Here is a 25,293-nt window from a genome sequence, read left to right as displayed (position 1 = left end):
TCAAGAGAAAAGGGAAATTTTGGGGGCCTCCCCAGGGTCCCCCAGCTGGACTGAGGTTACAGACCCAAGTAAGGGCAATCTCCATGAAATAATTTAAGCTGGGAATGTCATTGTTATGAATAGTGAGACCCTGAAAGATTGCCTTATAAAATCAATATGCAAAATGTTTGACACTGGTTTAAAAGAAAACAAGAGTCTTATGAACTTCAGCTTAAGATGTACAATGTACAACAACTACACTTTGTTGTGAACAGACTTTGGAATGTCCTGGCTATAAATTGAAAGTAACTGCAAATTTTTAATGAGCAAAATGCCTTGGACATAGAATGGTGGAAGGAGATGCTAAAGAATATTCAACAATTTATGATAAATATATTATATATGAATTGGTTTACCTAATGCTTAGAGATGGCCTTACACAATGTGATTATTGCTTAAGCCAGAATAAATAATGTATATCAAAGGTCCAAAAAGTTTGTCCAGCATCTAATATGAGAGAATTCAGCTACTTCCAGTTTTTCTCTGGTGATGAATATTTGAATAAATATTTCAAAATAGTTCAAAACAATTGGGAATCTATAAGATCATACAATGTAGGAAATTCTCAATGAGGTCTAATTCAATTGCACTTTTATGTTATTAGCAAAATTATACACCAGCTCTACCATGTGTCCTTCTATGTTACACCCTGTGCCAGAAAATAGAACATGAGCCACATAATGCACAATTTCAGTACAGTGGAAATCACCAAATATTTAATTACCACTGATGAACAATATCATGTACTCTGTTTAAAGTCACTACCAAATGACAAATAACCATCAGATAACTTTTTTCTGCCAGTTTACAAGCAAATAGCTCACTATCCAGGGTTGATTAACAACTCTACACAACCTTAGTGGAGTTACACCATCAAATACATGCCATCCATTTATTCTCCTAATAGCCATTTCAGCTTGTATTCTTACATTTGCAGTTCTGGTTCATGGTTGGAAAACAGTCTTCCTTATAAAATTGGTATTAAAATTATAGTCAGTTCTGATTTACTTGGTTGCATAGAATGGATGGAGATTATAACCTTCCTGCTTGCCAGTACAAGCTGTCTATCAAATCTACGACATTAAGGAAAATTCCTACTAGGCCTTAAAATGTGTTGTCAGACTTATTCAGAGTAAAGTTCACTTTTGGATGTCCAGGTCTTGGGTGTCTGATCTGTTATCTCTCTGCAGTCTATTCTGCACCTTTAATATTTTCAAATTCAGCCTAGGAAAACTTCAGGTAAATAATTAATGGGCTGGCTCCCCAACATCAAGTACAGGAAATTGGCCCATGCAATAATTTATCTGACACTACTAGTTCTGAAACATTAAAGATAAAAGCCAGATCTTGCTGAAATATTAAGCGAGTAAAAAATATTCAAAATTCATCAATGGCTGTATTTAAATCACTAATGTCCTTCCACATTCAACATTGTTTTTGGGAACCTTTTTTTGTTTACCTCAGAGGCATGAAAACTGATTAATTCCTAAGTTGATTGAAGCTGATGGGTATTCATATGCCAGACTCAGATGCATCACATATTTTGCTCTACACAGAGATTCCTCATCAACTTTTGCCCAAGGGAAAGCCGAGGGAACGGCTCCCAGTTTCAAAAAGTGTACTCAGTTGGCAAGAAGTGCTCGGAAAAACAAAAATTATTTCCTACCGAGGTAAAATAGACATCTCCCCTTTGCATAAGTATTTCCCACTTTTTTCTCCTTTGTTTATCTGGCTAGCTTGTCCGAAGGAAACTCAGTCGTGGAAATGATAAATCAGGTCGGTTTTTGCTTCGATTATTAGAGTTTGCAGCCGCACAACACTTGTGTCCTACTCTTTTCCTTTTCTTTACCACATTTGCTCCAGACAAGTAGCTCTAACCTACATACATTCGAATTTTTTCGTTCTTCCCCAGCATTTCGTCCGCATTTTGAAAGCTCGAGGGCTATTAAGCCTCGCTTGCGTGCAACTTCCGGTTTTTTTCTGGAATCGGTGTATTGCGGTTAAAAATGTAAATGATCTCTATTTTTACCCGAGACACTGCCGCTCTCTCCTCCCCACCCTGCACGGGAGTAGTTTTTGTCGCCGTGGTTTTAAACATCACCTGAGCCCTGAGTACAAAGGTTGAGGAATGTGATTGGCTAACACAAACAGGCGTTGTTTCCTTTATGTTGATTTGCTCGAAGTGATTCAGTCCACTGCACATTGGAAGAGGATCGGTTGCTGTTGAATAGTGGATCATAGAGTATATTTTTCTCCTTTTGACAAGTCATAAACACCAGATATTGAGGTAAGTTGGGGAAAAAAAAAAACTAAAGATAAGTACGTATAATTTCCCGATGCATGATTCTTTTAACATCTTTCTAAAGTTGTCTCTGTTCAACCGAAACCGCATGCATTGTAGCTAGGGCTGTGCACGATTGCACAAGAATTTCGAGTTTGTTTCAAGGCGAAGGAATTTCGAAATAAAGTGTTAAAGGTTGGTTCATTCATCTGACGAACTTTCTCGACATGTATCTTGAGCAATATTTTTGCAAATTATCTCGGAGTTTCGCGCCCAAAGGGGTAGTTAAGGGTTTGAAGTTTGCAAAATGTCGTTACTCACGACCTTTACACGTGTTGTAGAAACGCTGGACTGGAGTAGCAGTGCAGTCATGTAATCGTGCTTTTGCAAGACAATCGAAGCCTTACTAACACAGTCTTTAAAGGTAACAGTTTGCAAGGGCCGGTAGAAATGTTGATATAGAGAGACTAGCTGAGGCCTCTATATTTAAGGAACTTTTGTGGATACTGTATGTGTGATACCATAATAAGGCATTCTGATTGGGCACAGGTGGCCCAGTCATCTTTGTACACGTTATAGTAGGAAATCAAGCTACACAGCAGTGGAAACAATTTTTTTTATGGAAAAAAGGTTATATTTTTAAGCCAAAAAAAATGCAAAGTCTGATTATGAATAACTTAGATAAACTTACCTTGCTTCAGGTACGTGTTTCCTTGGTTCCTGTGAGGTTTCTAGGCGGATTTATCGTAATTTATAGCCAGGAAGGTTTTTCTTTGTTGAACCACCTAAATTGCCATAAACTGTTTTTTTTTGTCACATAGCCTGAGTACTACTAGAAGAACCTTGAAACATTTCTTTTTTTCTAATAGTTTTTAACCTAGTCATAGATTTTAATAACTGTATCTTTTAGTTAGGTTTTTATTCTTTTTAATCATATGCAATTGTAAGCACATTGAGAATTCTAAATGCGCGAGCTTGGCCCACCAGTTAATAGGGTGTGAAAAAAAGAAGGCCATGCACACCGTGTTGGGGTACAAGTCGCAGTTTCTGACGATTTCTGACTTTACCATATATTTTTGGTATATTAGAATGAATGTGACTCAAAATAATTATAAAGTTGAATTCTCCATATCTGAGCAAAGTGCCTGCATGTTTGTTTATTCTCGTTTGCTGGGTTACAATGTAAAAATCCAAAACAAGTTAGTCTACTTACCAAAATTTTAACAAGTCACCCAACACTCTTGTTCACAAACCATACACTTTTGTCATTGTTTCTGGCGTTTATGTCGTTTGAAACGCTTCAAACTTTCGTTTGCAAAAACCATCCTGTAGCGTTTGTGCAATTTAATGGTTTTTGTCGCTTGAATGGTTTGTTGAAATGGTTTGAGTTGTTCGTTCATGTGGTTTGAATCGCTCATTTATATGGCTTGAATTGTTCTTTCTGACCTGTTTTAAGCTTGTTTTACTAGGTTTCAGAGGAATTAAAACACTTAAGCTTCTCTGAAGATAATTGGAACATAAAGGAGCAATAAATAAGCATTTATTCATGAACTGAGTGAAAAATAAAATATCAGTTGATTACAACCTTACACGATGAACAAAACATCCACCCATAGGTACCTTCAGGGTATTTTCTTGCTCTGTCTTTTGCATTTAAATTAGGTGGAAGGTACGAACTTGTCTTTTAAGTTAAAGAAAGATATGAGGTTTCTATCTTTTAAGAACTTTGGTAGAATAAATAGCATGTTCTGATAGGGTGTGATAAAAAAAAAAGAAGAAATTATTCCAATATGCCATCAATAAGGGCTGTAACCCGTAGCACCCTTTACAACTGAGCATGCGTGATGGATCCTTGTTGCTATCAGGACTGTAGTTGAAACAATTCAACCATAAAGTAACAAATTTGTTATGGGTGTGAAGACTAAGGCTACAGCTGAATCAAAACCTAGTGAGAGCCTTTAATGTGGCATTTTCAGGACAGATTATGCGCTAAGAAAGGGCTATTATGTATGCGATAAATTATGCAAATTACACAATTATTCTCCCTGACCAATTTAAAGCTTGTTTCACAAGGTTCCAGTGGAAGAAACCACGTTTGTGCTTTGTTAGACAATTGGAACATTAAGGAACAATGATTATCATCTATGCATGAATTGAGTAAAAAATATAGATTAATCAATTACAACCTTGCATGACGAACAAAACATCCACCCATCGTCTGCATGGAAGGTACCTTTGGGGTATTTTCTTGCTTTATCTTTTTCAATTAAAAATTTGGCAGTAGTTGCAATCTTGTCTTTTTAGTTGAAGAAAGATCAAGGATTCTATCTTTTAAGAACTTTAGGGGAATGCATAAGGCTTTCTGATAGGATGTGAGAAAAAAAGTTGAAATTATGTGTATTGTCAGGACAGATTATGCGCTAAGAAAGGGCTATTATGTATGCAAGAAATTATGGAATTATTTGATTTTTTCTCTGTCCCATTTTAAGCATGTTTTACTGGGTTTCAGAGGTAATAATATAATTAAACTGCTCTGAAGACAATTAGAACATAAAAGAGCAATAAATAAGCATCTTGTCTTGAATTGAGTGAAAATAAAAGATTAATCGATTACAACCTTGCATGATGAACAAAATATCCACCCATCCACGTGGAAGGTACCTTCAGGGTATTTTCTTTCTCTCTCTTTTGCATTTAAATTTGGAGGGTTCTATCTTTTAAGAACTTTCGTGGAATACAAAGCATGTTCTGATAGGATCCAGTAAAAAAAATTATGCCAATTAATAGGCTGTCAATAAGGGCCATAACCTCTAGCACCCGTTACGAATGAGCATGTTTGATGGGTCCTTGTTGCTACCAGTGAACTTGGCTGTAGTTGAAACAAATCCACCATAAAGTAACAAATTTGTTATGGATGTAAATATCAAGGCTACAGGTGAATCAAAACTTAATGAGAGCCATATATGGACAGATTATGCACTAAGAAAGGGCTATTATGTATGCGATAAATTATGCAAATTACATGATTTTTTCCCATGACCTATTTAAAGCTTGTTTTACAAGGTTTCAGTAGAAGAAACCACATTTTGATCTGTTAGACAATTGGAATATAAAGGAACAAATAATTAAGCATCTGTGTGTAAAATAATTGGGTTAAAAAAAAAACATAAATTGATCACAACATTACATGATGAACAAAGTATCCACCTATTGTCCACGCCGCTGTCATGACTCAAATGTGAAAAAGTCATCCAATCAAGTTTGTCGCAATTCTATGTGACACTGAAAAGTTATGTCGTGTTCCTTTCTGTAACAGATCCTGACACTGAATTGCAAGCAAAATGGAAGCCTTTAAAGTTCAAAGTCCAAATGTTCATTATACCACAGACTACATAGAGAGCAAGTATATATATGAAACAACCAGGGTTGACTGTAACTCAAAGGGTTCATATGTTGTTCAACCTGTGGAGACACAGTACACATTTCGTACTGAGAGGCGAGTACCAAAGGTTGGATGTATGCTGGTCGGCTGGGGAGGCAACAATGGATGCACCATAACAGCAGCCGTGCTGGCAAACAAGCTGGGTTTATCATGGGACACAAAACTTGGAACTAAGGTTTGTTGCACATTTAATTTTATTTAAGAAATAGAAAACATCTACTGTGTTTCTATTGAGTTATTGAGTAATAGAAACACAAGTGGAAGTTTGGGAGAACAAGAAATGCTGGGAACACAGGCCGACAGGTGAATGTTTCAACAACTTTTTTGAGTTCTTCCAAACTTCCATGAGTGTTTCAAAAACTCAATAGAAACATGGAGAACATGTTTTCTACTTCTTTTAGAAAATTCTGCACCAAAAAAAAAAAAAGAAAGAAAGAAAGAAAAAAAGAAAAAAAGAAAACAACTTAATATTTACTTTGGTCATCAAAATGTAAATTTCTTTGCTCAGGCCATCATTACACCAACAACTTGTGCTTGTTCTGTGTTTCTATCTAGTTATGGGAACACTATTTTAAACCATTCAGCATCCATTTTTCCTTAAGCTATTTTCTAATGCAGTATATTATCTTTTTCAAGGCATATATAGTCTATACTTGACGTGGATTTTTGTTTTGTCCTCAGGAAAATTCAATGTTGAAGTTGCAAATGTTTTATAATTACTTATATTGGAAGTGTTATGATTTTCTTGGCACAGAAAGCAAATTATGTTGGTTCTCTGACCCAGTCCTCGACAGTATGCTTGGGTACAGGACCTGATGGAGATGTGTTCATACCCCTGAAGGATCTCCTACCGATGGTCCACCCTAATGATATTGTTTTTGATGGTAAGTAGTGACGATTAGACAGTTTTGAGGGGTTTCATTAATGGCTGGCACCAGGCAAATTGACCAGCTGTGAGGATGATTTTGCCTGCCTAGTTTGACCATCTAGGAAAAGTTTTTGTTATGAAGAAGTTTAGTTCGGAAAGGTTTGCCTACCTGTGAAAACCAGTTGTCATCCTGCTGAAAACGTTAGTGGAACCCCTGAGTTTTGTTAGTCAGAATGTTGTTTCGCATCACCTGTGTGCCATGTTGTATCCCTACTAAAGTGTATCGCATTACCATAGTATGTGCAATGTAGTCCGGGACCGATTTAAGATGGCGGATGAACGGCTGATATAGGGTGAAGGTTTTCATCCCAGCAATCAGTTCACATGGTATCCACTGTGAAGAAGAAGAAGTACAACAGTTGACTTAAAATAAGTAACAAAACAGTCCGGAAGAGGAAATGTTGAACTGATTTTGAAATTGTTTCCCCATTTCGGAGAACACCACATCGCTTACAAACCTAAGCTTACTAGCCAAGATCCATGCCACTGAGTACATGTAAGCTTATTATATACAGTGTTCTTTTCATTTTATGCTATTTTCATTTTCTTTTATTTGTGTCCAAATCAAGCTTGAAAGTTTGTCACAAAAATTTTCCATTACCCATCGTTTCCCACAATCACTGGGCATGGAACTGAGAAACTGTTACCAAAGAAATTGAAATCCTAGGGCTTGAAGATTATTAAATCTCAAAGTTTGAATTAATACCCAACTAGACTAGTTCACTTTTTAAACCTCCTTGCTTAGAAATATACATCGTGGTCTAGACTGAATCTGTTCAATAATTTGCAGGGCACTACATAATATGATTATTAATGCATTCTTTTCAGGGTGGGATATCTCCTCCCTCAATTTAGCAGATGCCACAGAGAGAGCTCAGGTGTTGGATTATGGGTTACAACGGCAACTCAGACCTCACCTAGAAAAACTAAAACCACGCCCATCTATCTACTGCCCAGATTTTATCGCAGCAAATCAGGTTGATCGTGCTGACAATGTATTGTCCGGGACCAAGCAAGAGATGATGGAACAAATACGGATGGACATTCGTGATTTTAAGTCCAAGAACAATCTAGATAAGGTTTGTTTTCCTTAAGGGCAAACCTGATATTTGGCTGACTTTGCACCCTGCTAGGGTATGGAGAGTTTCTGCCATGATAAATCTAAATCTGCTGTAATATAGCAGTCCAGGGTCAAGCCTTGGCTGGGCTCATCATTTCCCCTTGGGCAAGACACTTGAATCTTACATTGTGCTGCTCCACTTTAGAGTATTAATGGGTATTGATTAGGGAAATCTGGCTATATGCCATGGGTTTACCAACAGCATTAAATGCTTCCAATCTGGTAGAATCCAACCCAGGTGAAGATTTAATACTCTTAGTTGCGTTGCTTTCTGCTAAAGAAATGATCATATGTCCTGGTAGTGTGGGCCTCTGAGCCAAGTGCAACCTTGAGATTACATAATTTGCATAGACAAATTATCAGATGACTTTGTCTTTAGGTGCACATTAGTAATTGAAGGGGTGAGTGCAAAACCATGCTAAGTGACGATTTGGGTGAAAAAAAAAATTTTCGCGAGAGGGCTTGAATTTTTGCATGTGGTCTTCAATGTAATAGAAAAACGCGGCCCTGTATTTTTGTCGCTGGTTTTTGCTTCGTTTTCGAGTTATAACGTATGCAAAAATACTTGGCTTTTCCTAGCCATGTCTTTAGGAGTTTATTTGTTGAACAACAAACAGGCAGACTGTTTATAGTGTATGAAGTCAAAATCAAATCTCACAGCATATATAGAGTGGAAATCTGGGAACAGATTGTTTACATCGGTTATTGTGACGTGAGCACAACACGTGAATCGATCGAGCGGCAAACGAAATACCATCGAACAAAAAAGAGATGTGCCACATTAGAGCTCTGTCAACTAATATCTTAAGCATTGTGTTAAAGTACCTTGTGTGCCTGCCTGGTGGTTGAGAGGCATCATAAAGCCTCGATAAACCCGTAAGTCATCAGCACGTTTTAAAGAATCAAAATGTGTTCTGAAACTTCGAAGGTAGCTGATATACCGTAATCGTGTTATCGACGTTCGAAGTCAGATCGAGCCAGGCAGCAAAGTCCAAGAGCAGTTCTTGCCCAAGAAAAATACCCTCTCGTGAGTTGTGGCCCATTTACCAAGCGTTGCTAGTGTCAAAGTTTGGAAAGCGAGAACTGGTTTTTGACTTATAAAATTTGTCTCGTATCGACCGCCATGTTTTCCCGCGCACGAGGTGTAAAGACCCTTCCCGGCATGCATTGCGATCACGTTCTGCTCGCGTTTCTCGAACTGGTAACTAGATTGTTTCGGCTTTTTTCATTTAAAGATAATAATGGCCAACAAGTAGCGATCGATTGTAACATAGATCTGTGATCCAGGTTGCGTTGACTTTATTTCATATCGGCATGATTTGTAGTGTTTTGAACTTCTGGGATCAGCGGACATGCAGATGTATGGAGACCCGTACGTTGCGCAGAAGGGTTAATTTGTTAATCTGTTAGGCGGTGCGTGACATAAAGCTACGATCGCGTTTGTCGAAAAATATGTATTTATCTCGTGATTTTTAGCCATTTAAGACGTTGCTGTATTTGGAAAAGTGCTATTTGATGTTTATTTGTTCAGTGCAGATAGTCATTGTCCCAGAAAACCAAAGTAAGTTCCAGATGTTAACACTATTTTCCGGCTGCCATATTTTACTTATTTAAACCTGAAATCAACATTTTTGAGCTTATACATTGCATGAAATTAACATTTTGCTGTTTTCTAAGTGAAATCAACATCCTTGCCATCACGCTTTAACGTGAAATCAGCATTTTTACCTATTTAGACCTGAAATCAACATTTTTGAGCTTATACGCAGTGTGAAATTAACATTTTGTTGTTTTCTAAGTGAAATCAACATCCTTGTCATCACGCGTTACGTGAAATCAACATTTTTACCTATTTAGACCTGAAATCAACATTTTTGAGCTTATACGCTGCGTTAAATCAACATTTTTCTGTTTTCTAAGTGAAATCAACATCCTTGCCGTCACGCGTTAACGTGAAATCAACATTTTTACCTATTTAGACCTGAAATCAACATTTTTGAGCTTATACGTTGCGTGAAATCAACATTTGGCTGTTTTCTAAGTGAAATCAACAACCTTCCCGTCATGGGTTAACATGAAATCAACATTTAAACCTTTTTTGACCTGAAATCGAGATTTTTGAGCTTTTACGTTGCGTGAAATTGACATTTTGCTGCTTTCTAAGAGAAATCAACATCCTTGCCGTCGCGCGTTAACATGAGTCAACGTTTTAACCACTTTTGACCTGAAATCAACAAATTTGAGCTTATATAAGTTACGTGAAATTGACATTTTGCTGGTTTCTAAGTAAAATCAAAGTCCTTGCGGTCGCGGCTGGCCGATCCTTTGTTATAATAAACCGAGGCGAGACTTTGACTTATAACAAAGGCTTGGCTTGGCTATTATAACAAAGGGTCGGCTCTGTTTATCATAACAAAGGCTTGGCTTCATTTATTTGAAGACCTCAGCGGGAAAAGGGCGCTAGGTATTTTAATCAAAAGTGAACTTTGTCGAAAACGGTCCAAATTTCGCATGCAGTTTTGTTTAGGTATGTTTAACAATGTCCTGTAGTTTTTCCGCTAAGCTTTGCTTTGTTTTCGAGATATTGCATATGCAGAAAAACCACTCGGTTTTCTTAGCGGCGTCTTTATAAACGAAGCAAAAACCAGCGACAAAAATACAGGACCACGTTTTTCTATTACATTGAAGACCACATGCAAAAATTCAAGCCCTTTCGCGAAAATTTTTTTTCTCACCCAAATCGTCACTTAGCATGGTTTTGCACTCACCCCTTCAATTGGTATGCTAACCAATGCATGGTGGGATGATTTTCAAAGCAGATGTGTGTGTCACATTTTATGCAAGTCTGGGGAGGCTATTAAAGTGAAACAAACCACAGATCCATATGACGATTGTGATTTTTGACTACAGTAAGTTAAGCTACAATTAGTCATTTTGGTGCTCCATCATAATGTCAGATCATGTAGAATTAGTCAAGCAATTTCATGCATTTGGTCTGACAGTGGCCGATGTCCTGTCCCTTGCAGGTTATTGTTTTATGGACAGCAAATACTGAGAGGTTCTGTGATGTTAGTGAAGGTCTAAATGACACTGCTGAAAACCTGTTGAGCTCTATCGCAAGGAATGAAGAGGAAGTGTCTCCATCGTCGATCTTCGCTGTTGCCAGCATCTTAGAAAAGGTACAATGTGACGTCTCTCACAGACAATCATGACACTTCCAAAGTAGCTAGTTCCACTGCCCACTGTTTTATAACCTTCATGTCATGCATAAAATGAATGACTGGATGTAAATGCATAACACAAAGTTATACAGTGGAACCTCACCTTACAGCCACCTCGTTATTACGGCCACTTTATTCTGTTATTCTGGTCCAAACAAAAGCTCAGTCAGTCATTTTCTCATTTAAAGGACCCATTATATATATGGCCACCTTGTTGATATGGCCTGACTTTTGTGGCCTTTTGGTGACCGGATTAATGAGGTCCCACTGTGTTTGAAAGAATTGAAAGCATATACATGTATTTTTGTCAGTATCTATGTCCTGGCAGAATCAGTATACATCTGGCTCAATCCGTTCGAAAAGTGGATTGCAGTATCCGGTGGATAGCATTATCCAGCCTTCGGACAACTGGGGCTTGATGGGCGCAATGACCACTGGTCCAATGGCATTTAATAAATTAAGTTATTTAAGTCTAAATACATGTTCTGCACAGCACAGTGTTCTCTTTGAGATTTGACACAATGATCACCAGTGGTTTATGACTATCAATCAAAACTATAATGTACACCTGTACAATTTTGTGTTACAGTGTTCCTACATAAATGGCTCGCCACAAAACACCAATGTCCCAGGAGTTGTTGAACTTGCAAAGAAGCATGGAACCTTCATCGGTGGTGATGACTTCAAATCCGGACAGACAAAAATGAAATCTGTGCTTGTTGACTTCTTAGTTAGTGCTGGCCTGAAGGTGTGTGATTTAAAGTACAACAAAGTTTCGTAGTCATCTGAACCATTTTGTCCCATGATTTGTGTAATGTGATGTATTTCAGATTTTCATTCCTTGCATTAGAATTACTGACAGATGGTTTGGTTCAATTGCAGCCTGTTTCCATTGTTAGCTACAACCATCTTGGAAACAACGATGGCAAAAACTTGTCAGCACCAAAGCAGTTTAGATCAAAAGAGGTAAACATCACCCTGCAACTCTGTTTATTGTCTGTTCATTATCTTACAGTGGTTCCTGTATCAAGTCTTAGTTATCTCGCTAGGGGTTTCATTAGCATTTTCAGTCAGAGGGCAACTGGTTTTTACAGGCTGGCAAAACGTTTTGAACCGAACCTCTTTATAAGAAAACCACAACTTCAGATGGTCAAACCAGTCCTGGGTAAAATCTTCCTCACAGTCACTCAATTTTCCCAGTACCTGGCCCTTAACAAAACCCTTGTCCCTGGAATTCACTAGATAGACCTGAATCGACACTTGTTGGTTAACAAACCAAAAAGGGTTTTCTGAATTATTGACGTGAATGCGCAAAGATTCGCTAACACACTGCAAATGATTCGCAAAGATCACCAAACAGAACCGCACATGTAGTGCGGTGGGCTTAGAATAGTTTCCTCTTATAATTATTATGATGAAGTGTTTTATCTACATCTATGGCATGGTTTTTTTTTTTATCTAATCTTGTCACAGATTTCCAAGAGCAATGTGGTAGATGACATGGTGGAATCAAACCGCATTCTCTATGAGAAAGGCGAGAAACCTGACCACTGCGTGGTTATTAAGTACGTTCCATATGTAGGGGACAGCAAGCGAGCGATGGATGAGTACACATCAGAGATATTTATGCATGGACTCAACACCATTGTGCTACATAACACTTGTGAGGTATGCATCTTGGGACTCATTCAACATTAGCAGGGAAAGACGCAGGAAAAGAACTGGAAATTGAGTTAATGTACAAAGCAATCCTCAAACTTTGGTTCAAGCTGTACAAGACACAAAAACTGTCATGTCACAAAAGAACACTGCCCCACAAACTTATTGTTTTCACTGTTTTTCTAGTTCTTTTGCCCTTTTGTTCTCTATTGTTTTACGTCAGCTGTGTCTTCTACACCAAGTTAAGAGCCAAAAGCTCTTAACTAGTTTTGTCTTTGTCTTGGGTGGCTAGTGGGAATTTCCATGCAGAGAATTGAGAAATAGAATGGATTGAAATTTTTGAAAAAAGATGGGCTTGCCACAGCTCGGGAAATGTCGTGGTTAAATTCCCCACTGTCAGGAAAAATGCAAGGGATTTTATTTTGAATCAGGGAAAATGGGCAATTTGAGCAAAAGTTAGGGAAATTATTAAACATTGTTGATCAAATTCCACTGAAGGCTGGAAGAAACTTTTCAGATTACCGGTACTTTGATCTCAATGATGTTTCCATAATAGAGAAAACAAATTTGTTGAAAACTTTTCAGTTTTGAATGGGTGATTGATAAAGGATGGTCATTAGTGGAGGCTGGAGACCGCTTCTGTATCTGACATTTTGTTCTTATTTAGTTGGGGAAATTTATTTTTACAGTGTATTAGGGAAAAGTTGGGAATTTTTTAAAGTGATGTGTGTGGCAACTACATGTATGAATTAGACATCCTTTGCAGAGGCTCTTTGGGCTTCCTACACATTCTCTCTTTCCCACGACAAAGAGTGTCTGTGTAGGAGGTTATTTGAACCCTGGCAATCCTGAAATTCTGGATATTGGTTGGTTGATTTTACAGGCTGGGCTCTAGAAGCACCAGGGTGCTACAGGCCACTAACTATTGCCTCAGGGCGACTGGAAAACTTACTTTTTTTCATGCAAACTTAAGTGCTGGGCACACAGGATTTTATGGTGAGGAACCTTTGGGTTCCTCAGAATTTTTGTTAGGCCACAGCCTTGATTTTAAAAGGAAGAACTTTGCAAGCATTAGTTGCAAAATACGTTAAAATCGAGGAGTGTTTTTCTTTCCTACCACTTAAACTTTTCTTAACTGATCTATCCACAGGACTCCTTATTGGCTGCACCAATTATCCTGGACCTGGTTATCCTGTGTGAGATCTGTGAGCGAATCAAGTTTAAAGTTGGAGATGATCATGAATTCCAATCGTTTCATCCAGTGCTCTCTCTTCTCAGCTACCTTCTCAAAGCACCTTTAGTTCCTGACGGCACTCCGGTTGTTAATGCTCTCTTCAAGCAAAGAAGTTGTATCGAAAATGTTTTTAGGTAAGTTGATTGTAAAACAGCAGCCTGGAAAAGTCAAGAATCTTGTGACTCTTAGCTTGCATGCAGATGTCTCCTAGTTCCTTTTATTCAAAAAAAATAAATGTCTACACTCTACAGTCAGGCTAGTAAATCTTGGTTCCATGGAATGTCCCCATTATAGCTTTTTCAAAATAATATCAAATGAAAGGTATTCATTGTTCAGTTCAAGGGGCTTATGGGATAGAGTGGATATTGTCATTGACTTTTTAGTTTAGTTTGCAATGAATTATGATTCAGTGAAAGGTTGTGAGCTGAGAAGGTTGATGATCATTCTATTTAGCTTGGGTCATGATCTGGTCACTTCCACCCACCCACCCCCCCCCCCCCCCCCCATCCCCACCCCCGCCCTTTTCAGTCAAAATGATGAAGAATGACTAACTAAACATGCTAGAAAGAAGTGAGTAACATTCTGAAATGTGATTGCAGGGCATGTGTTGGTTTGAAGCCACAAAACCACATGATGCTGGAACACAAGCATTCAAGAGAAGTACACCAGCCCCTGATGCAGAACAGCCACACAGACATTAGGTCTCACCTGGAGAACGGAATGAAGAAGAATGGCTATATCAACGGTGAAACAAAGGACTTCAAACACACCTACTTGAATGGAGATTCTAGTTGCTTCACTCAAGTGAAGGAAATAATCTAGAATAATTAAGACGTACAATTAATATAATATTATTTCTGCTAGGTCTCAAAATGCTTGAGAATTTTGACAGTAAAGAGCACATTCATACCCAGTCCTCTTTATGGGAAGCCGTGTGGGAGAGGAATGTATAACATATGCAGTGAGAATTTTAAGGTCTTCCTATTGGCATCAGTCCCTTACTAAGCGAATATAAATAAGAGCTCTGCATCTCAATTCAGCCCAGTTCGCGTAAGAATCCTTTTGAATGTTGGCCGCATTATGATGTCTCTCCTTCTTGCTTGCTTCTACATGCTAAGTACTGCGCTTTGCACCTCCCCTCCGTCCCATTTCCTATATATTACACTTCCAACTCACTCCAGCACGGTTGCATTTCTCCATCTCTTATTCAGCGAGTGTGAAAGGTACTGTTGCGAATAGTATGCTAACCACCATCAACTAACTTGCACACAAGGGCAGGAAAAGAGTGAACAAAAAAAAAGGAATCTTTTTCTGCTCTGGAAAGTCTGTTGTCAGGTTTGTTGAGTCTCCCAGAATGGTTTCATATTAATATGATAATTACCAGTTGGCAGCTTCATATCCAGAAGAGGATATTTGTTTTTTAATAAATTAAACGAAAAACAAAAGAAATTGAGACAAGATTTTTTTATTGTTTTAGAAAAAAATGTGTTATTTCGCTTTATGTGAGTTGAAAAGATGATTATGTGTTTGCTGTTTGGTGTTAATATTAGCAGGTAAAGAGTTGAATGATAATCTTTGAAGTGTAAAGCAGTAAACTGCGAGAGTATCTGGAAGCATTATTACCCAGTATTAGTTTGATATGCAAATGTAACTAATAATTTAATCCAAATTAACGTCATTAATTTATTACCTTGTTTTACATTTGATGACGTAATTTTTTTTTCTAACTAAGTATTTATGTTGGAAAAAAATGTTTTAAAAGATGTTAATACTCTGTACAGTAAGGCTTGAGCAAAATATATTGCATTGCTAACGCTCTATATCAGCAGAGATCATAATACCAAGGAAAATATTTGACATGTATAAATTATAATTCCAGGGTTTAATTTAAACTCTATAGACCATCCTCGTCAGGGTTAAATTTTGATTAGCGATTACATTGTGAGCTCGAGATTTCTATCGCGTGATAGCTGACGAGGGCGAAGCTCGAAGAAACCATCATGCAGAGAAATCGAGAGCAAGTAATCTAATTGTTATAGTATAAATCTACAATCTGTCCACTAGTAAGTAGTGTAGCCAATCAGAGAGCAGCATTCGTGATAGCTAGTAGATTTAAACTAACTTGAGGTAGAAGAAAAACATAGAGCATGAAATCATATTCAGGTGAATTTTTTTGTTGTTTGTTTTATTTCGTTAAGCCTGAGGGTCTACTGATGCGGTTGATATTTTAGAGTAGTTGTGTTATATTTGTTATAATATGTTCATGCCCCTAGTTAAGAAAACTTGAACGTGGAAGGCTGGACACGGGCTATTTTGGTAGCGTGGTGTTTATGTCTTGAAATGAGTAGATTTTTCCATTAGAGCACGAAACGACCTGACAGTTTAAGAATTGGACACAAATCTTTAAGGCGGATTATATACTTAGTTTTCTTTCCTTCGCTTGTTCGTGTCTATCACGTGTAATGAATGTATTCTCGAACAAAAGTTATACGAAAACACAGCAATTTACAAAATGTAATTGTGTTGATATTTAACTTAGCACCAACCTACCAAGTAGAAACCTCGAAAGAACAGACAATTAAAAAGTCAAATGATTTGGTTTCGTCTCTCTTGTTTTTTTCCATGCACTGTACAACAAAAAAGGGAAACTAGTGTTTACATGTACTACGCCGGATTTTCAACTTCATGAACTCTCAAAACGGTTGCGTTTTTCGCAGCTATCGTCAGTTCAGTCACGATTCAATGTGGAACTTGCATTTGTTCATTGTAATAAGCATTGCAATTTGAAAAGCTTTATTGTGTGGTCTTTCAAGTTGCTGCAACATGTTACACAAAGTTGAAGTCGTGTATGCTACGGGCAACATGTTGCAACTTTCAACACGCAGCAACTCTTCAAGTTGTGACAACGCCCATATTTTGTCAACTTGCAGTGCAGCACATGCGTGACAGTTCAGAAGAAAATGTATTGGCTTTAATCGCTTTTTGCACTGCGTTGCAAGTTGTGCAACACGGTTGATGAACACAATAAAACTCACAAACTTAAACTGCAACATTTCTGCAAGACAAGTTACTAGCAGTTATTGCCGTAATTACTTCGCCTTAAAAAAACGAAGAGAATTAAATGTGTACTAGCCAGCATTGCAGGCCTAAACTGGGAGAGGGTAGAGGGGGTGAAAAACGCGAGAAAGAAAGGGAAGGTATGCGTTCCTTCCCTCTGTCAGTTCCTCTCCTACCATCTTTGCTCTCCTTCGACTTAGGTTTATGTGTATGAAGAGAGTTCAGCCAGCATCCCGTTCCACAAAGTAGAGAGGAGCCCTACTTTGATCAACATATTGCCACCCGGCACTTGCAACACGAATGATAATACGCGCAATAACAGTTTTCAACTTACCATGCAACAGTATTGCTCGACAAATTGAAGAAAATGTTTTCCACTAATTACTCGGTTTTTTTCCATTTAGCGCAAACTTGAAATCAGGGAATTTCACTTGAAAACCTAGGTTAAACCGGTCCAACAGATAACGACAATTTCCAGAAATTGCTTTGGGAAATACCGAACTATCTCCAGAGGTACTCGTCTTTTCTGCTTGGCACGGAACGTTGGATTTTCTTGATCTGACTGGCTGTCTTGAAATTACTAGCTGGCCTAAAATTAGTAGTCTGCTAACTGCAGACTAACTAGCCTGAAATTGAATACACAACCTTCCCGGGCTCGCCACAAGATTTTTGGTCCGCGCAGCCAAATGGGCTTTCTGGGCTAGTCACGCAATCTTCTTCGCAGCAAAAATGCGAGACATTTGCAGCCTTTCTGGGCTCGTCACGCAATCTTTCCACCTTAAACTGTGCGCGACAAGCCCCTGGACGAGCCCCAAAAGAGTCTAGGCTATTTAGCGTGAATTCTAAAGAATTGGGGCCATTTTTTTTTTTATTCGGACGAAGATTGCAGTCTTCAAATGTCACGCAACATGAGAAACAACTTCGTTCCCAGGGTCTCTCTTCTTCAAACGTACATAAGAGCAGCCACTCCCTTTGCATTAGGTAACAGTTAGGGCCGTACAATATCGCGGAATCTTTCAGCATGGCAGCCGGGAAAAGTTATTTCAACGCTAACGTCCCAGACATAGTTGTCAAGAGTCTGTTTCAGAAATATGATACCGACGGCAGTGGACGCCTTGGGAAAAAGGAAGTTTTGACTTTGTTAAAAGATGACTTGGGCATGAAAGAGGACCAGGCACAGGCACAGTACATGCTTATGGATAAAGATGGCGGCGGTGATCTGTCATTCGACGAGCTTTGCGTTTGGCTACGAAGCGGGCAGGGCTTCAAGAACATCGATAACAGCTCGAGGTACTACATAATCCAAAAGGCGATTGCCGAATTCAAGAAGTATGACAAGGACGGAAACGGCACGATCGATAAAGACGAGTTTAAGAGTCTGATGAAATCGCTTGGGTATTCGGACGAGTCAAAGTTTGACAACTCCATGAGAGCTTTGGATACAAGCGGCGATGGAAAAATTTCTTTCCCGGAATTTTTAGCCTGGCTAAATTGGCTACCAGCGAATTAAAAACCTCTGTGCATATGAACATGATCTGAATTTCCAACGCGCTTGGTAACTTAATTATAAGCTAGCTTAATTAATCAGCGAAGTAATTAATGGAAGTTCATAATGTTCAAAAAAACAGTTGTTGATTCCACACATCACCGTGTACATGTTATATCATACCAGAGCAGAGTTACGTATTAACCATAAGTAAGCCTAAGGGCATGTAAAAACAAATATTTATCTAGACGTTCTGCGCTTGTTGTCCTTATATTAATCAATGTTAACAACATCCATATCATTTCATCCATGCAATAACAAACTTTGATAAATAAGCAAGCCCATTTACAAGAAAATTAAGCTTTATTTTGTTTAGACTACTTGTGTTTGTTGTCTTTGTTGTGGTTTTGAAGTTGTTTCTTGGAGTGAGCATAAAAGAAAACTGGCACAGATCTCCTGCCTTAAAAGAAATCAAACGTCAACAAGAGAAGTTCAATAATTATAATTTCTGGGAGAGCTGACTAAAATGAAATTAAAATTGAAAGAAATGTTGGCACTGACACTGCAACAGTTGACAAAGAACCCACATGTAGAATCACTTAAATTGAATAAATAAAATAAATTTAAAATATTTAGAGAGAAATCACTGCAGGTCCTCTATCCTGGTCAAATTTGGAATTTGGAGATGCTGGGTTTTGTGGAGGGCAGAAAACCAGAGTACCCAAATCTGGCACTGGGCCAGAATTGACCCCGGGCCCCCGGGAGGGCACTGCCATATATGGGCGATATAGGTATGTGCCGCTGTGAAGGGTATGGTTTTCAAGCAGTTTACTCTAGGATAGGGTATGTAAATCAGAGCGTTTGGGTCTAGAATAGGGTTTAATTTTTCACACAACTGACTAGTTGGTTGAAGATTTTATCTAAACTAAGGAAACCAGGAATTGCCACTCAAAAATATAAAAAAATCAAATTGGCAAGTGTAAATTTACACAAATCAGCCTCAACAGTGTCGATAAATGGGGGGATTTGGGGAGTTTACTCTAGTATAGGGTAGCAAAATTCAGCTGAACTAGCTCTGGTATAGGCTAAGAGTTCCAGGGTCCCAGCGACACATCCCTACCCAGAAATTCCTAAAGTACCCCCCCCCCCCCCGGGCCCGGGCCACGTGGGTGGGAGGTATCAGGGCTCTCACCAATGTTCCTCCCTACTTCAAAGTCTTCACAACAAGTTCTACAATCATCAGATAAAAATCTACAGTATCTGATGATACGACTGACTACAATACAGCTCCAACTGCTGAGCTAGAGGACTGAAAATAATGTTAATGAAATTGGATGGGCTCATGTTGGGGATCAGAGAAGGGATGAGGCTGTTCCTGGTGGTCAGTGTAAAACGAAGACTGTGGACTAGACTGTGACTACAGACTGGCTTTATTTATAGATCATTTTCATGTGACGTCATCAAATTCCAAAATCCAAAATTAAAGAGCCACGAAAATTGTTATCCTCCTAAGGCATAAGGGGATCTAAACTTATAACTGTTTACAACTTTTCAGCTCAATAGCGTGCTTGGTTTGGAAACCAGTGCCATTTGAAGTTCAGAGTTATGGCGGTGCATGACATACCACTGATTGCGTTTGTTGAAAAATATACACGTATCTAGTGATTTTTAGCCTTTTTAGGACTTGAAATGTTAAGAAAAGTGCTTGTGTAAATGTTTGTGGGTTCAGTTCAGATAATCAATCACCTAGATAGCCAAAGTGAGTTCCAGATGTTTGCACTATTTTTCGCTGCCTTGTTGGTGGAGCACAGAGCTCCACCAACATGGGGGCTCCATACTGGGCTCTGTAAATTTGCGCAAAACATTTCGATGAATATCTGACGTTTGGGAAAACGCAGAGACCCTGTATCACCCATAAATGTAATAAAAACCATAAATGTAATACCAACCATAAATGTAATAAAAATTAACCATAAATGTAATACTAACCATAAATGTAATAACTTTTAACCACAAATGTAATAAAACCACTAACCATAAATATAATAAAATTTGCCCATAAATGTAACAAACTGAACAACCATAAATGTAATATGGCTTAACCATAAATGTAATAAACTGGCTATGACTTCCAAATCAAGGGGCTACAAACTTGTCATTCTCTTTGTGCACTTCTTACTTCAGGACACGGGCCTCTTGCATCAAGTTAGTATTTTAATTAACCCAGAGACCAAAACCGAAGAAGTTATAATTATGGTCTGCGAACATTAAGGAAGTACCCAAGTATGATTAGAAAGTCTATATACCAGAGCGTTTGAAGTGCTGGTGGTTGATGATATTCCATCCATTTGAAAGAGATTGAGGTTCTCTTAATTTACGCCCACTCTTGAGTGCCTCATTAATTCCTATATATACATTCTGGAATTCTGGAACGAAACGGACTTCATCCGGAAATCACACGACAGACGGATTTGTCCGGAATAAGGTGTACTTTGATCTCTGGGCCGAGATTAAGAGTCCGTTGTCCGTATTATAGAGGTGTCACACACACTATGTCACTCTTTATAGCAAAACCTTACTGGACCTATACTTTGGGGTCTAAATTTCTTTAGTAAGTTTGGTCTCGTTAGGGTGTCGCGGGAAAAACCGCGATATTTCACGCCGTATGGACCTCGTTTAGGACTGCACACAAAGAAATAGTATTTTTGTTTCTTTAAGGAGTCAGGCCTTTAGGGGTCTTACTGAAAATTTCAAGTCAATTTCACGAAGAATGAGAATGGCAAGTTTGTAGCCCCTTGATTTGGAAGTCACAGCCAGTTTATTACATTTATGGTTAAGCCTTATTACATTTATGGTTGTTCAGTTTGTTACATTTATGGGCAAATTTTATTACATTTATGGTTAGTGGTTTTATTACATTTGTGGTTAAAAGTTATTACATTTATGGTTAGTATTACATTTATGGTTAATTTTTATCACATTTATGGTTGGTATTACATTTATGGTTTTTATTACATTTATGGGTGATACAGACCCAAAACTTGGAGAAGTGTCTTCTTTACCTGTCTCCTATAATATTAAAATTTATTGACTTTATGCACTGAATAGTTTTCGATTTACTTTTTCCTTGCGTGACAGTGAAAACCATCTATATGCAGACTGAGGGTAAAATGAAGACTGCAGACAAGGGAAAAAATGCAGACGGCAGAGCTGTATGTCAAGAGTATGTATCATGTTATTTCCATTATCGAATGCTAACCGCAGTCCGCAGTCCGCAGTCCGCAGTCCTCAGTCCAGAGTTTATAATGTTTGTTTTACTCTGACCGCTATACCCAGGTTCCTTATTGACAAGATGGCGCCTGTTTTGAGAGCTTATGTCGATAATTTTCGGGGTCTTTCGAGTTTTATTTTCTCCGAGATGAAGCACTTATCTGAGGTGAGTAAACAGTTCATTATATCTATTTTATGATGCCTCAAAATCAGTGTTTCAAGCTTCCGTAAACACGCTGAAACACGGCTTCATTCCCCGTTGCAACTCTGCTTGTCAGTGAGTAATGATTAATTCCTATCAACGATAAATACTTAGTTCTAGAGACGTTCATACACAAATTCGTACCATAGTGACTCTTATTGGCGTAGATCGAGAATTTTTAGCTTTTGGCGGGTTTGAGAATGAGATGAGGTTAACTTGAATCAAGAATTTATAAGCGTACAGATTTCACCACAGTTGACCCAAAAGTAATATGAGTTTTTATTATATGGCTAGCTCCGTGAGCGGGTAAGATGAGTCAAGTCCTGCGCTGTGATTGGCTACCCGAGCGGGCAAGATGGGGGTAACCCGAAAACACTGACCCCCGTTCCGCGGACCCCCACAACGGACCGGGTCTGCGGACTACCTTACGGACCGGTCCATGGACAACCCCTACGGACCCCCTCTACGGACCACCCTAAAATAGTGTAAAAATAATAAATAAAGATTTCACTTATGGGTTGTCTAATAGATTCAGACTCGTGTCGGTGATTTTTCGAGTGTTACACTGTGCAAATGTAACAGACTTGGGTTTTTAACACCCCATCCCCCCCCCCCCCCCCCAAAAAAAAAGGCCTAAAAGCTGTTTTCAGCGTAAGGAGATGCCGATGGTAAGAAAGAAAGTTCTTACCTTCCATTCGTGGCTCAATCTGGCTATGGAAGATATATTTTTAGGCTGTTTATTCTTAGTTGTATCCGTTATTCCGCTGAGCAAATTGTGAAGCCCGAAACGAGTTCACGAACCACAGGGGGGATGGGCTGAACAAAATGGCAGAGGGGAAAGAACACAAATTTTGAGGCTTCCCGGAGGCTTCCCCGCACGCGCCTTTCGTATACTTTATGGCCACAGCAAAGGAAATGGCAATGTGTGAATCCAGGTCTGTTACATTTGCACAATGTAACTTTCGAAATTTCGCCGTCACAAGTAATCTATTAGACAACCCGTAACTGAAATATTTATTTATTTATTATTTTTGTTTTACATATATATCTATCTATCTATCTATCTATCTATCTATCTATCTATCTATCTATCTATCTATCTATCTATCTATCTATCTATCTATCTATCTATCTATCTATCTATCTATCTATCTATCTATCTATCTATCTATCTATCTATCTATCTATCTATCTATCTATCTATCTATCTATCTATCTATCTATCTATCTATCTATCTATCTATCTATCTATCTATCTATCTATCTATCTATCTATCTATCTATCTATCTATCTATCTATCTATCTATCTATCTATCTATCTATCTATCTATCTATCTATCTATCTATCTATCTATCTATCTATCTATCTATCTATCTATCTATCTATCTATCTATCTATCTATCTATCTATCTATCTATCTATCTATCTATCTATCTATCTATCTATCTATCTATCTATCTATCTATCTATACATTTTTTTTTGGGGGGGGGGGGTGTTCCGTAGAGGGGTTCTGTAGGGGGAGTCCGTGGACTGGTCCATAGGTAGTCCGCGGACCCGGTTCGCAGTGGGGGTCCGCGGACCTGGGGTCAGTGTTTTCGGGTTACCCCAATTATCATGTTTGCGTACTTAATCAACAAATTAGTCAATACCTATTGTTTATAGTCTGCGTTCGATATTAGCGTTCTTACAGAATCAGTAGTTAATCTGTCAATCTTGTTGTAAATAGATGGTATTGAATTTTCTGCAGTTATCGTATGTAGTTTTATCAAGATTAAGACAATTAATACGCAAAACACTGGTAACTTCATAATCACCAATCGCAGTGAAATGCACGCTTTTCACCAATGATATTATAACATTGAGACTTCGCCAGTTTTTAATTCCATTGGTTGTGTTGAAGCAAAATTTAAAGTCGGTAAAGGAGAAGTGAGCAAAAGTTTACTTTAACAAGATAAGCTGTGGAAAGTTATCTGTCTATTTTATCAAGCGAACAGTAATTTTTCGCTTTCCGAAGCATTCTTACTTTTGATTTTACATAATTATAATACATTGTTACCAGAAGTGCGCTGTGAGGTTCAGAGATTTGTATCGAGCTTGGCTAGTTTAAAAGCGTATAAATCTTTTGCACAGATCTGTTATTTAGAACTTTGTGAACACTGGTATGGTCAGTTAGAAAATGTGTATAAATTCAAGGAATAGTGAAAATGGACAAGAAATGCTGTTCATTTAACAGTGAAACAAGCAGAAATTTAATATTATTAATAACTGAATGTCATCTATTTGTCGTGACGATCTTTCACATTTTCCAAGGAAGACCTTACGCACTTTGTAGTAAGCTACCGAAAGTCAAGAAAGTGTTATTAGACCGCCAATTACGAGACTTTGACAAATTTCTCTGTGTCACATAGTGATCAGAGGAGTTAGGTTGTTTTTTCCCTAAAGGTACATTTAGGAAACCGTCTGTTACAAACTGAAATATACGAGCATGTAGTTTTAAGCAATATAGTTAGTAGGTTTTTGATTATATTGTGTCCCGAATTAGTGGAAGGGTGTTTCCCCTCGGCTAAATATTTTTCGACACGTAAATAACGTTTACATATGTTATTTCCGAGGTTTTTGATATTAATTTGCAAATTGAATACAGTATTCGGCAATTTCAATTTCGAATCTAGATCACTTGAACAATTCGCCTTTATCGCACAGCAGCCATCTTGGATTGACGTCATGTACTTTTGACACCAATGCGAGGCCACGCGTGTAAAGTCAACTTCCGGCGATCGAGGAGACAAGGCGATCATCTGCAATCATGCCCAACGGAGATCACTGTTGCGTGCCGCAATGTAAAAATAATCGGGCTAAAAATATTCCAAATCATACCTTTCACCAATTTTCCAGTGATGAAGCCATTCGAAAGCAGTGGGTTGTCAAAATACGGCGAGACGTGAGCAAAAGTGTCCAGGTAAGTTGGTTAGGTTATCGATGTCATTGTCGCGCACATGTATTTACATTAATTATTATGATCTGGTCCCTCTACAGATAACAAACAGCACAAGAGTATGTTCTGTACACTTTAAGGAAGCGGATTTTAAGACAACTTTAACAGGGAAGCGTGTTCTGGAGAAGCATGCAGTTCCGAGTATTTTTTGCTGGTCAAGATCACCCAGGAAAAGAAAATCTCCGACAAAGCGAGAACCACCGCGTGCACGAGTGCGATTGTTTGATGTAAGCGTGCCATCGTCCCCTGTCACTGTGACAGGTAAATATTGTTGTCGGTATCTCTTTAAACATTCCTTGGTTAAAATCGTAAAATAATCAGAAGTATTTTTATGTTTTTCATTTTAATCCATAGCA

At 38.3% G+C, this 25,293-nt stretch overlaps 3 protein-coding genes across 3 annotated transcripts; all 3 read left to right on the top strand.

The window, feature by feature from the left end:
- Positions 1 to 2,202: 2,202 nt before the first annotated feature.
- LOC110050815 (inositol-3-phosphate synthase-like) lies at positions 2,203 to 16,523 on the top strand. Its single transcript, XM_089291623.1, has 10 exons — positions 2,203 to 2,326; positions 5,637 to 5,937; positions 6,517 to 6,646; positions 7,519 to 7,769; positions 10,837 to 10,989; positions 11,621 to 11,779; positions 11,914 to 11,997; positions 12,505 to 12,699; positions 13,841 to 14,058; positions 14,524 to 16,523. The coding sequence occupies exons 2-10, from the start codon at positions 5,662 to 5,664 to the stop codon at positions 14,744 to 14,746; spliced, it is 1,689 nt and encodes a 562-aa protein (XP_089147749.1). The 5' UTR covers positions 2,203 to 2,326; positions 5,637 to 5,661; the 3' UTR covers positions 14,747 to 16,523.
- A 1,343-nt stretch (positions 16,524 to 17,866) lies between these two features.
- On the top strand, positions 17,867 to 19,098 carry LOC110050822 (uncharacterized). The gene has a single exon (XM_089292699.1). The coding sequence runs from the start codon at positions 18,003 to 18,005 to the stop codon at positions 18,489 to 18,491; it is 489 nt and encodes a 162-aa protein (XP_089148825.1). The 5' UTR covers positions 17,867 to 18,002; the 3' UTR covers positions 18,492 to 19,098.
- Positions 19,099 to 21,801: 2,703 nt separating this feature from the next.
- On the top strand, positions 21,802 to 25,293 carry LOC149111282 (uncharacterized). The gene is made up of 2 exons (XM_089292595.1): positions 21,802 to 21,903; positions 24,979 to 25,293. Exons 1-2 carry the CDS (start codon positions 21,820 to 21,822, stop codon positions 25,252 to 25,254), a joined length of 360 nt encoding a protein of 119 aa, XP_089148721.1. The 5' UTR covers positions 21,802 to 21,819; the 3' UTR covers positions 25,255 to 25,293.

This window comes from Orbicella faveolata, unplaced genomic scaffold, assembly GCF_042242905.1.
Source record: "Orbicella faveolata isolate gen_17 unplaced genomic scaffold, um_ofav_v1 contig_24, whole genome shotgun sequence".
NCBI lineage: Eukaryota > Metazoa > Cnidaria > Anthozoa > Scleractinia > Merulinidae > Orbicella > Orbicella faveolata.
Note: the sequence above shows the minus strand (reverse complement) of the source record. Positions and strands in the feature narration are given on the sequence as shown.

What these genes read in the sequence shown, in the direction of transcription:
- LOC110050815 (XM_089291623.1), top strand. Translation starts at nt 5,662, where the DNA reads ATGGAAGCCTTTAAAGTTCAAAGTCCAAATGTTCATTATACCACAGAC. An exon ending in AGCAGTTTAGATCAAAAGAG is followed by an intron (nt 11,998 to 12,504) that starts GTAAACATCACC and finishes ATCTTGTCACAG; the next exon opens with ATTTCCAAGAGCAATGTGGT. An exon ending in TGTATCGAAAATGTTTTTAG is followed by an intron (nt 14,059 to 14,523) that starts GTAAGTTGATTG and finishes ATGTGATTGCAG; the next exon opens with GGCATGTGTTGGTTTGAAGC.
- LOC110050822 (XM_089292699.1), top strand. Translation starts at nt 18,003, where the DNA reads ATGGCAGCCGGGAAAAGTTATTTCAACGCTAACGTCCCAGACATAGTT.
- LOC149111282 (XM_089292595.1), top strand. Translation starts at nt 21,820, where the DNA reads ATGGCGCCTGTTTTGAGAGCTTATGTCGATAATTTTCGGGGTCTTTCG. An exon ending in AGATGAAGCACTTATCTGAG is followed by an intron (nt 21,904 to 24,978) that starts GTGAGTAAACAG and finishes GTCCCTCTACAG; the next exon opens with ATAACAAACAGCACAAGAGT.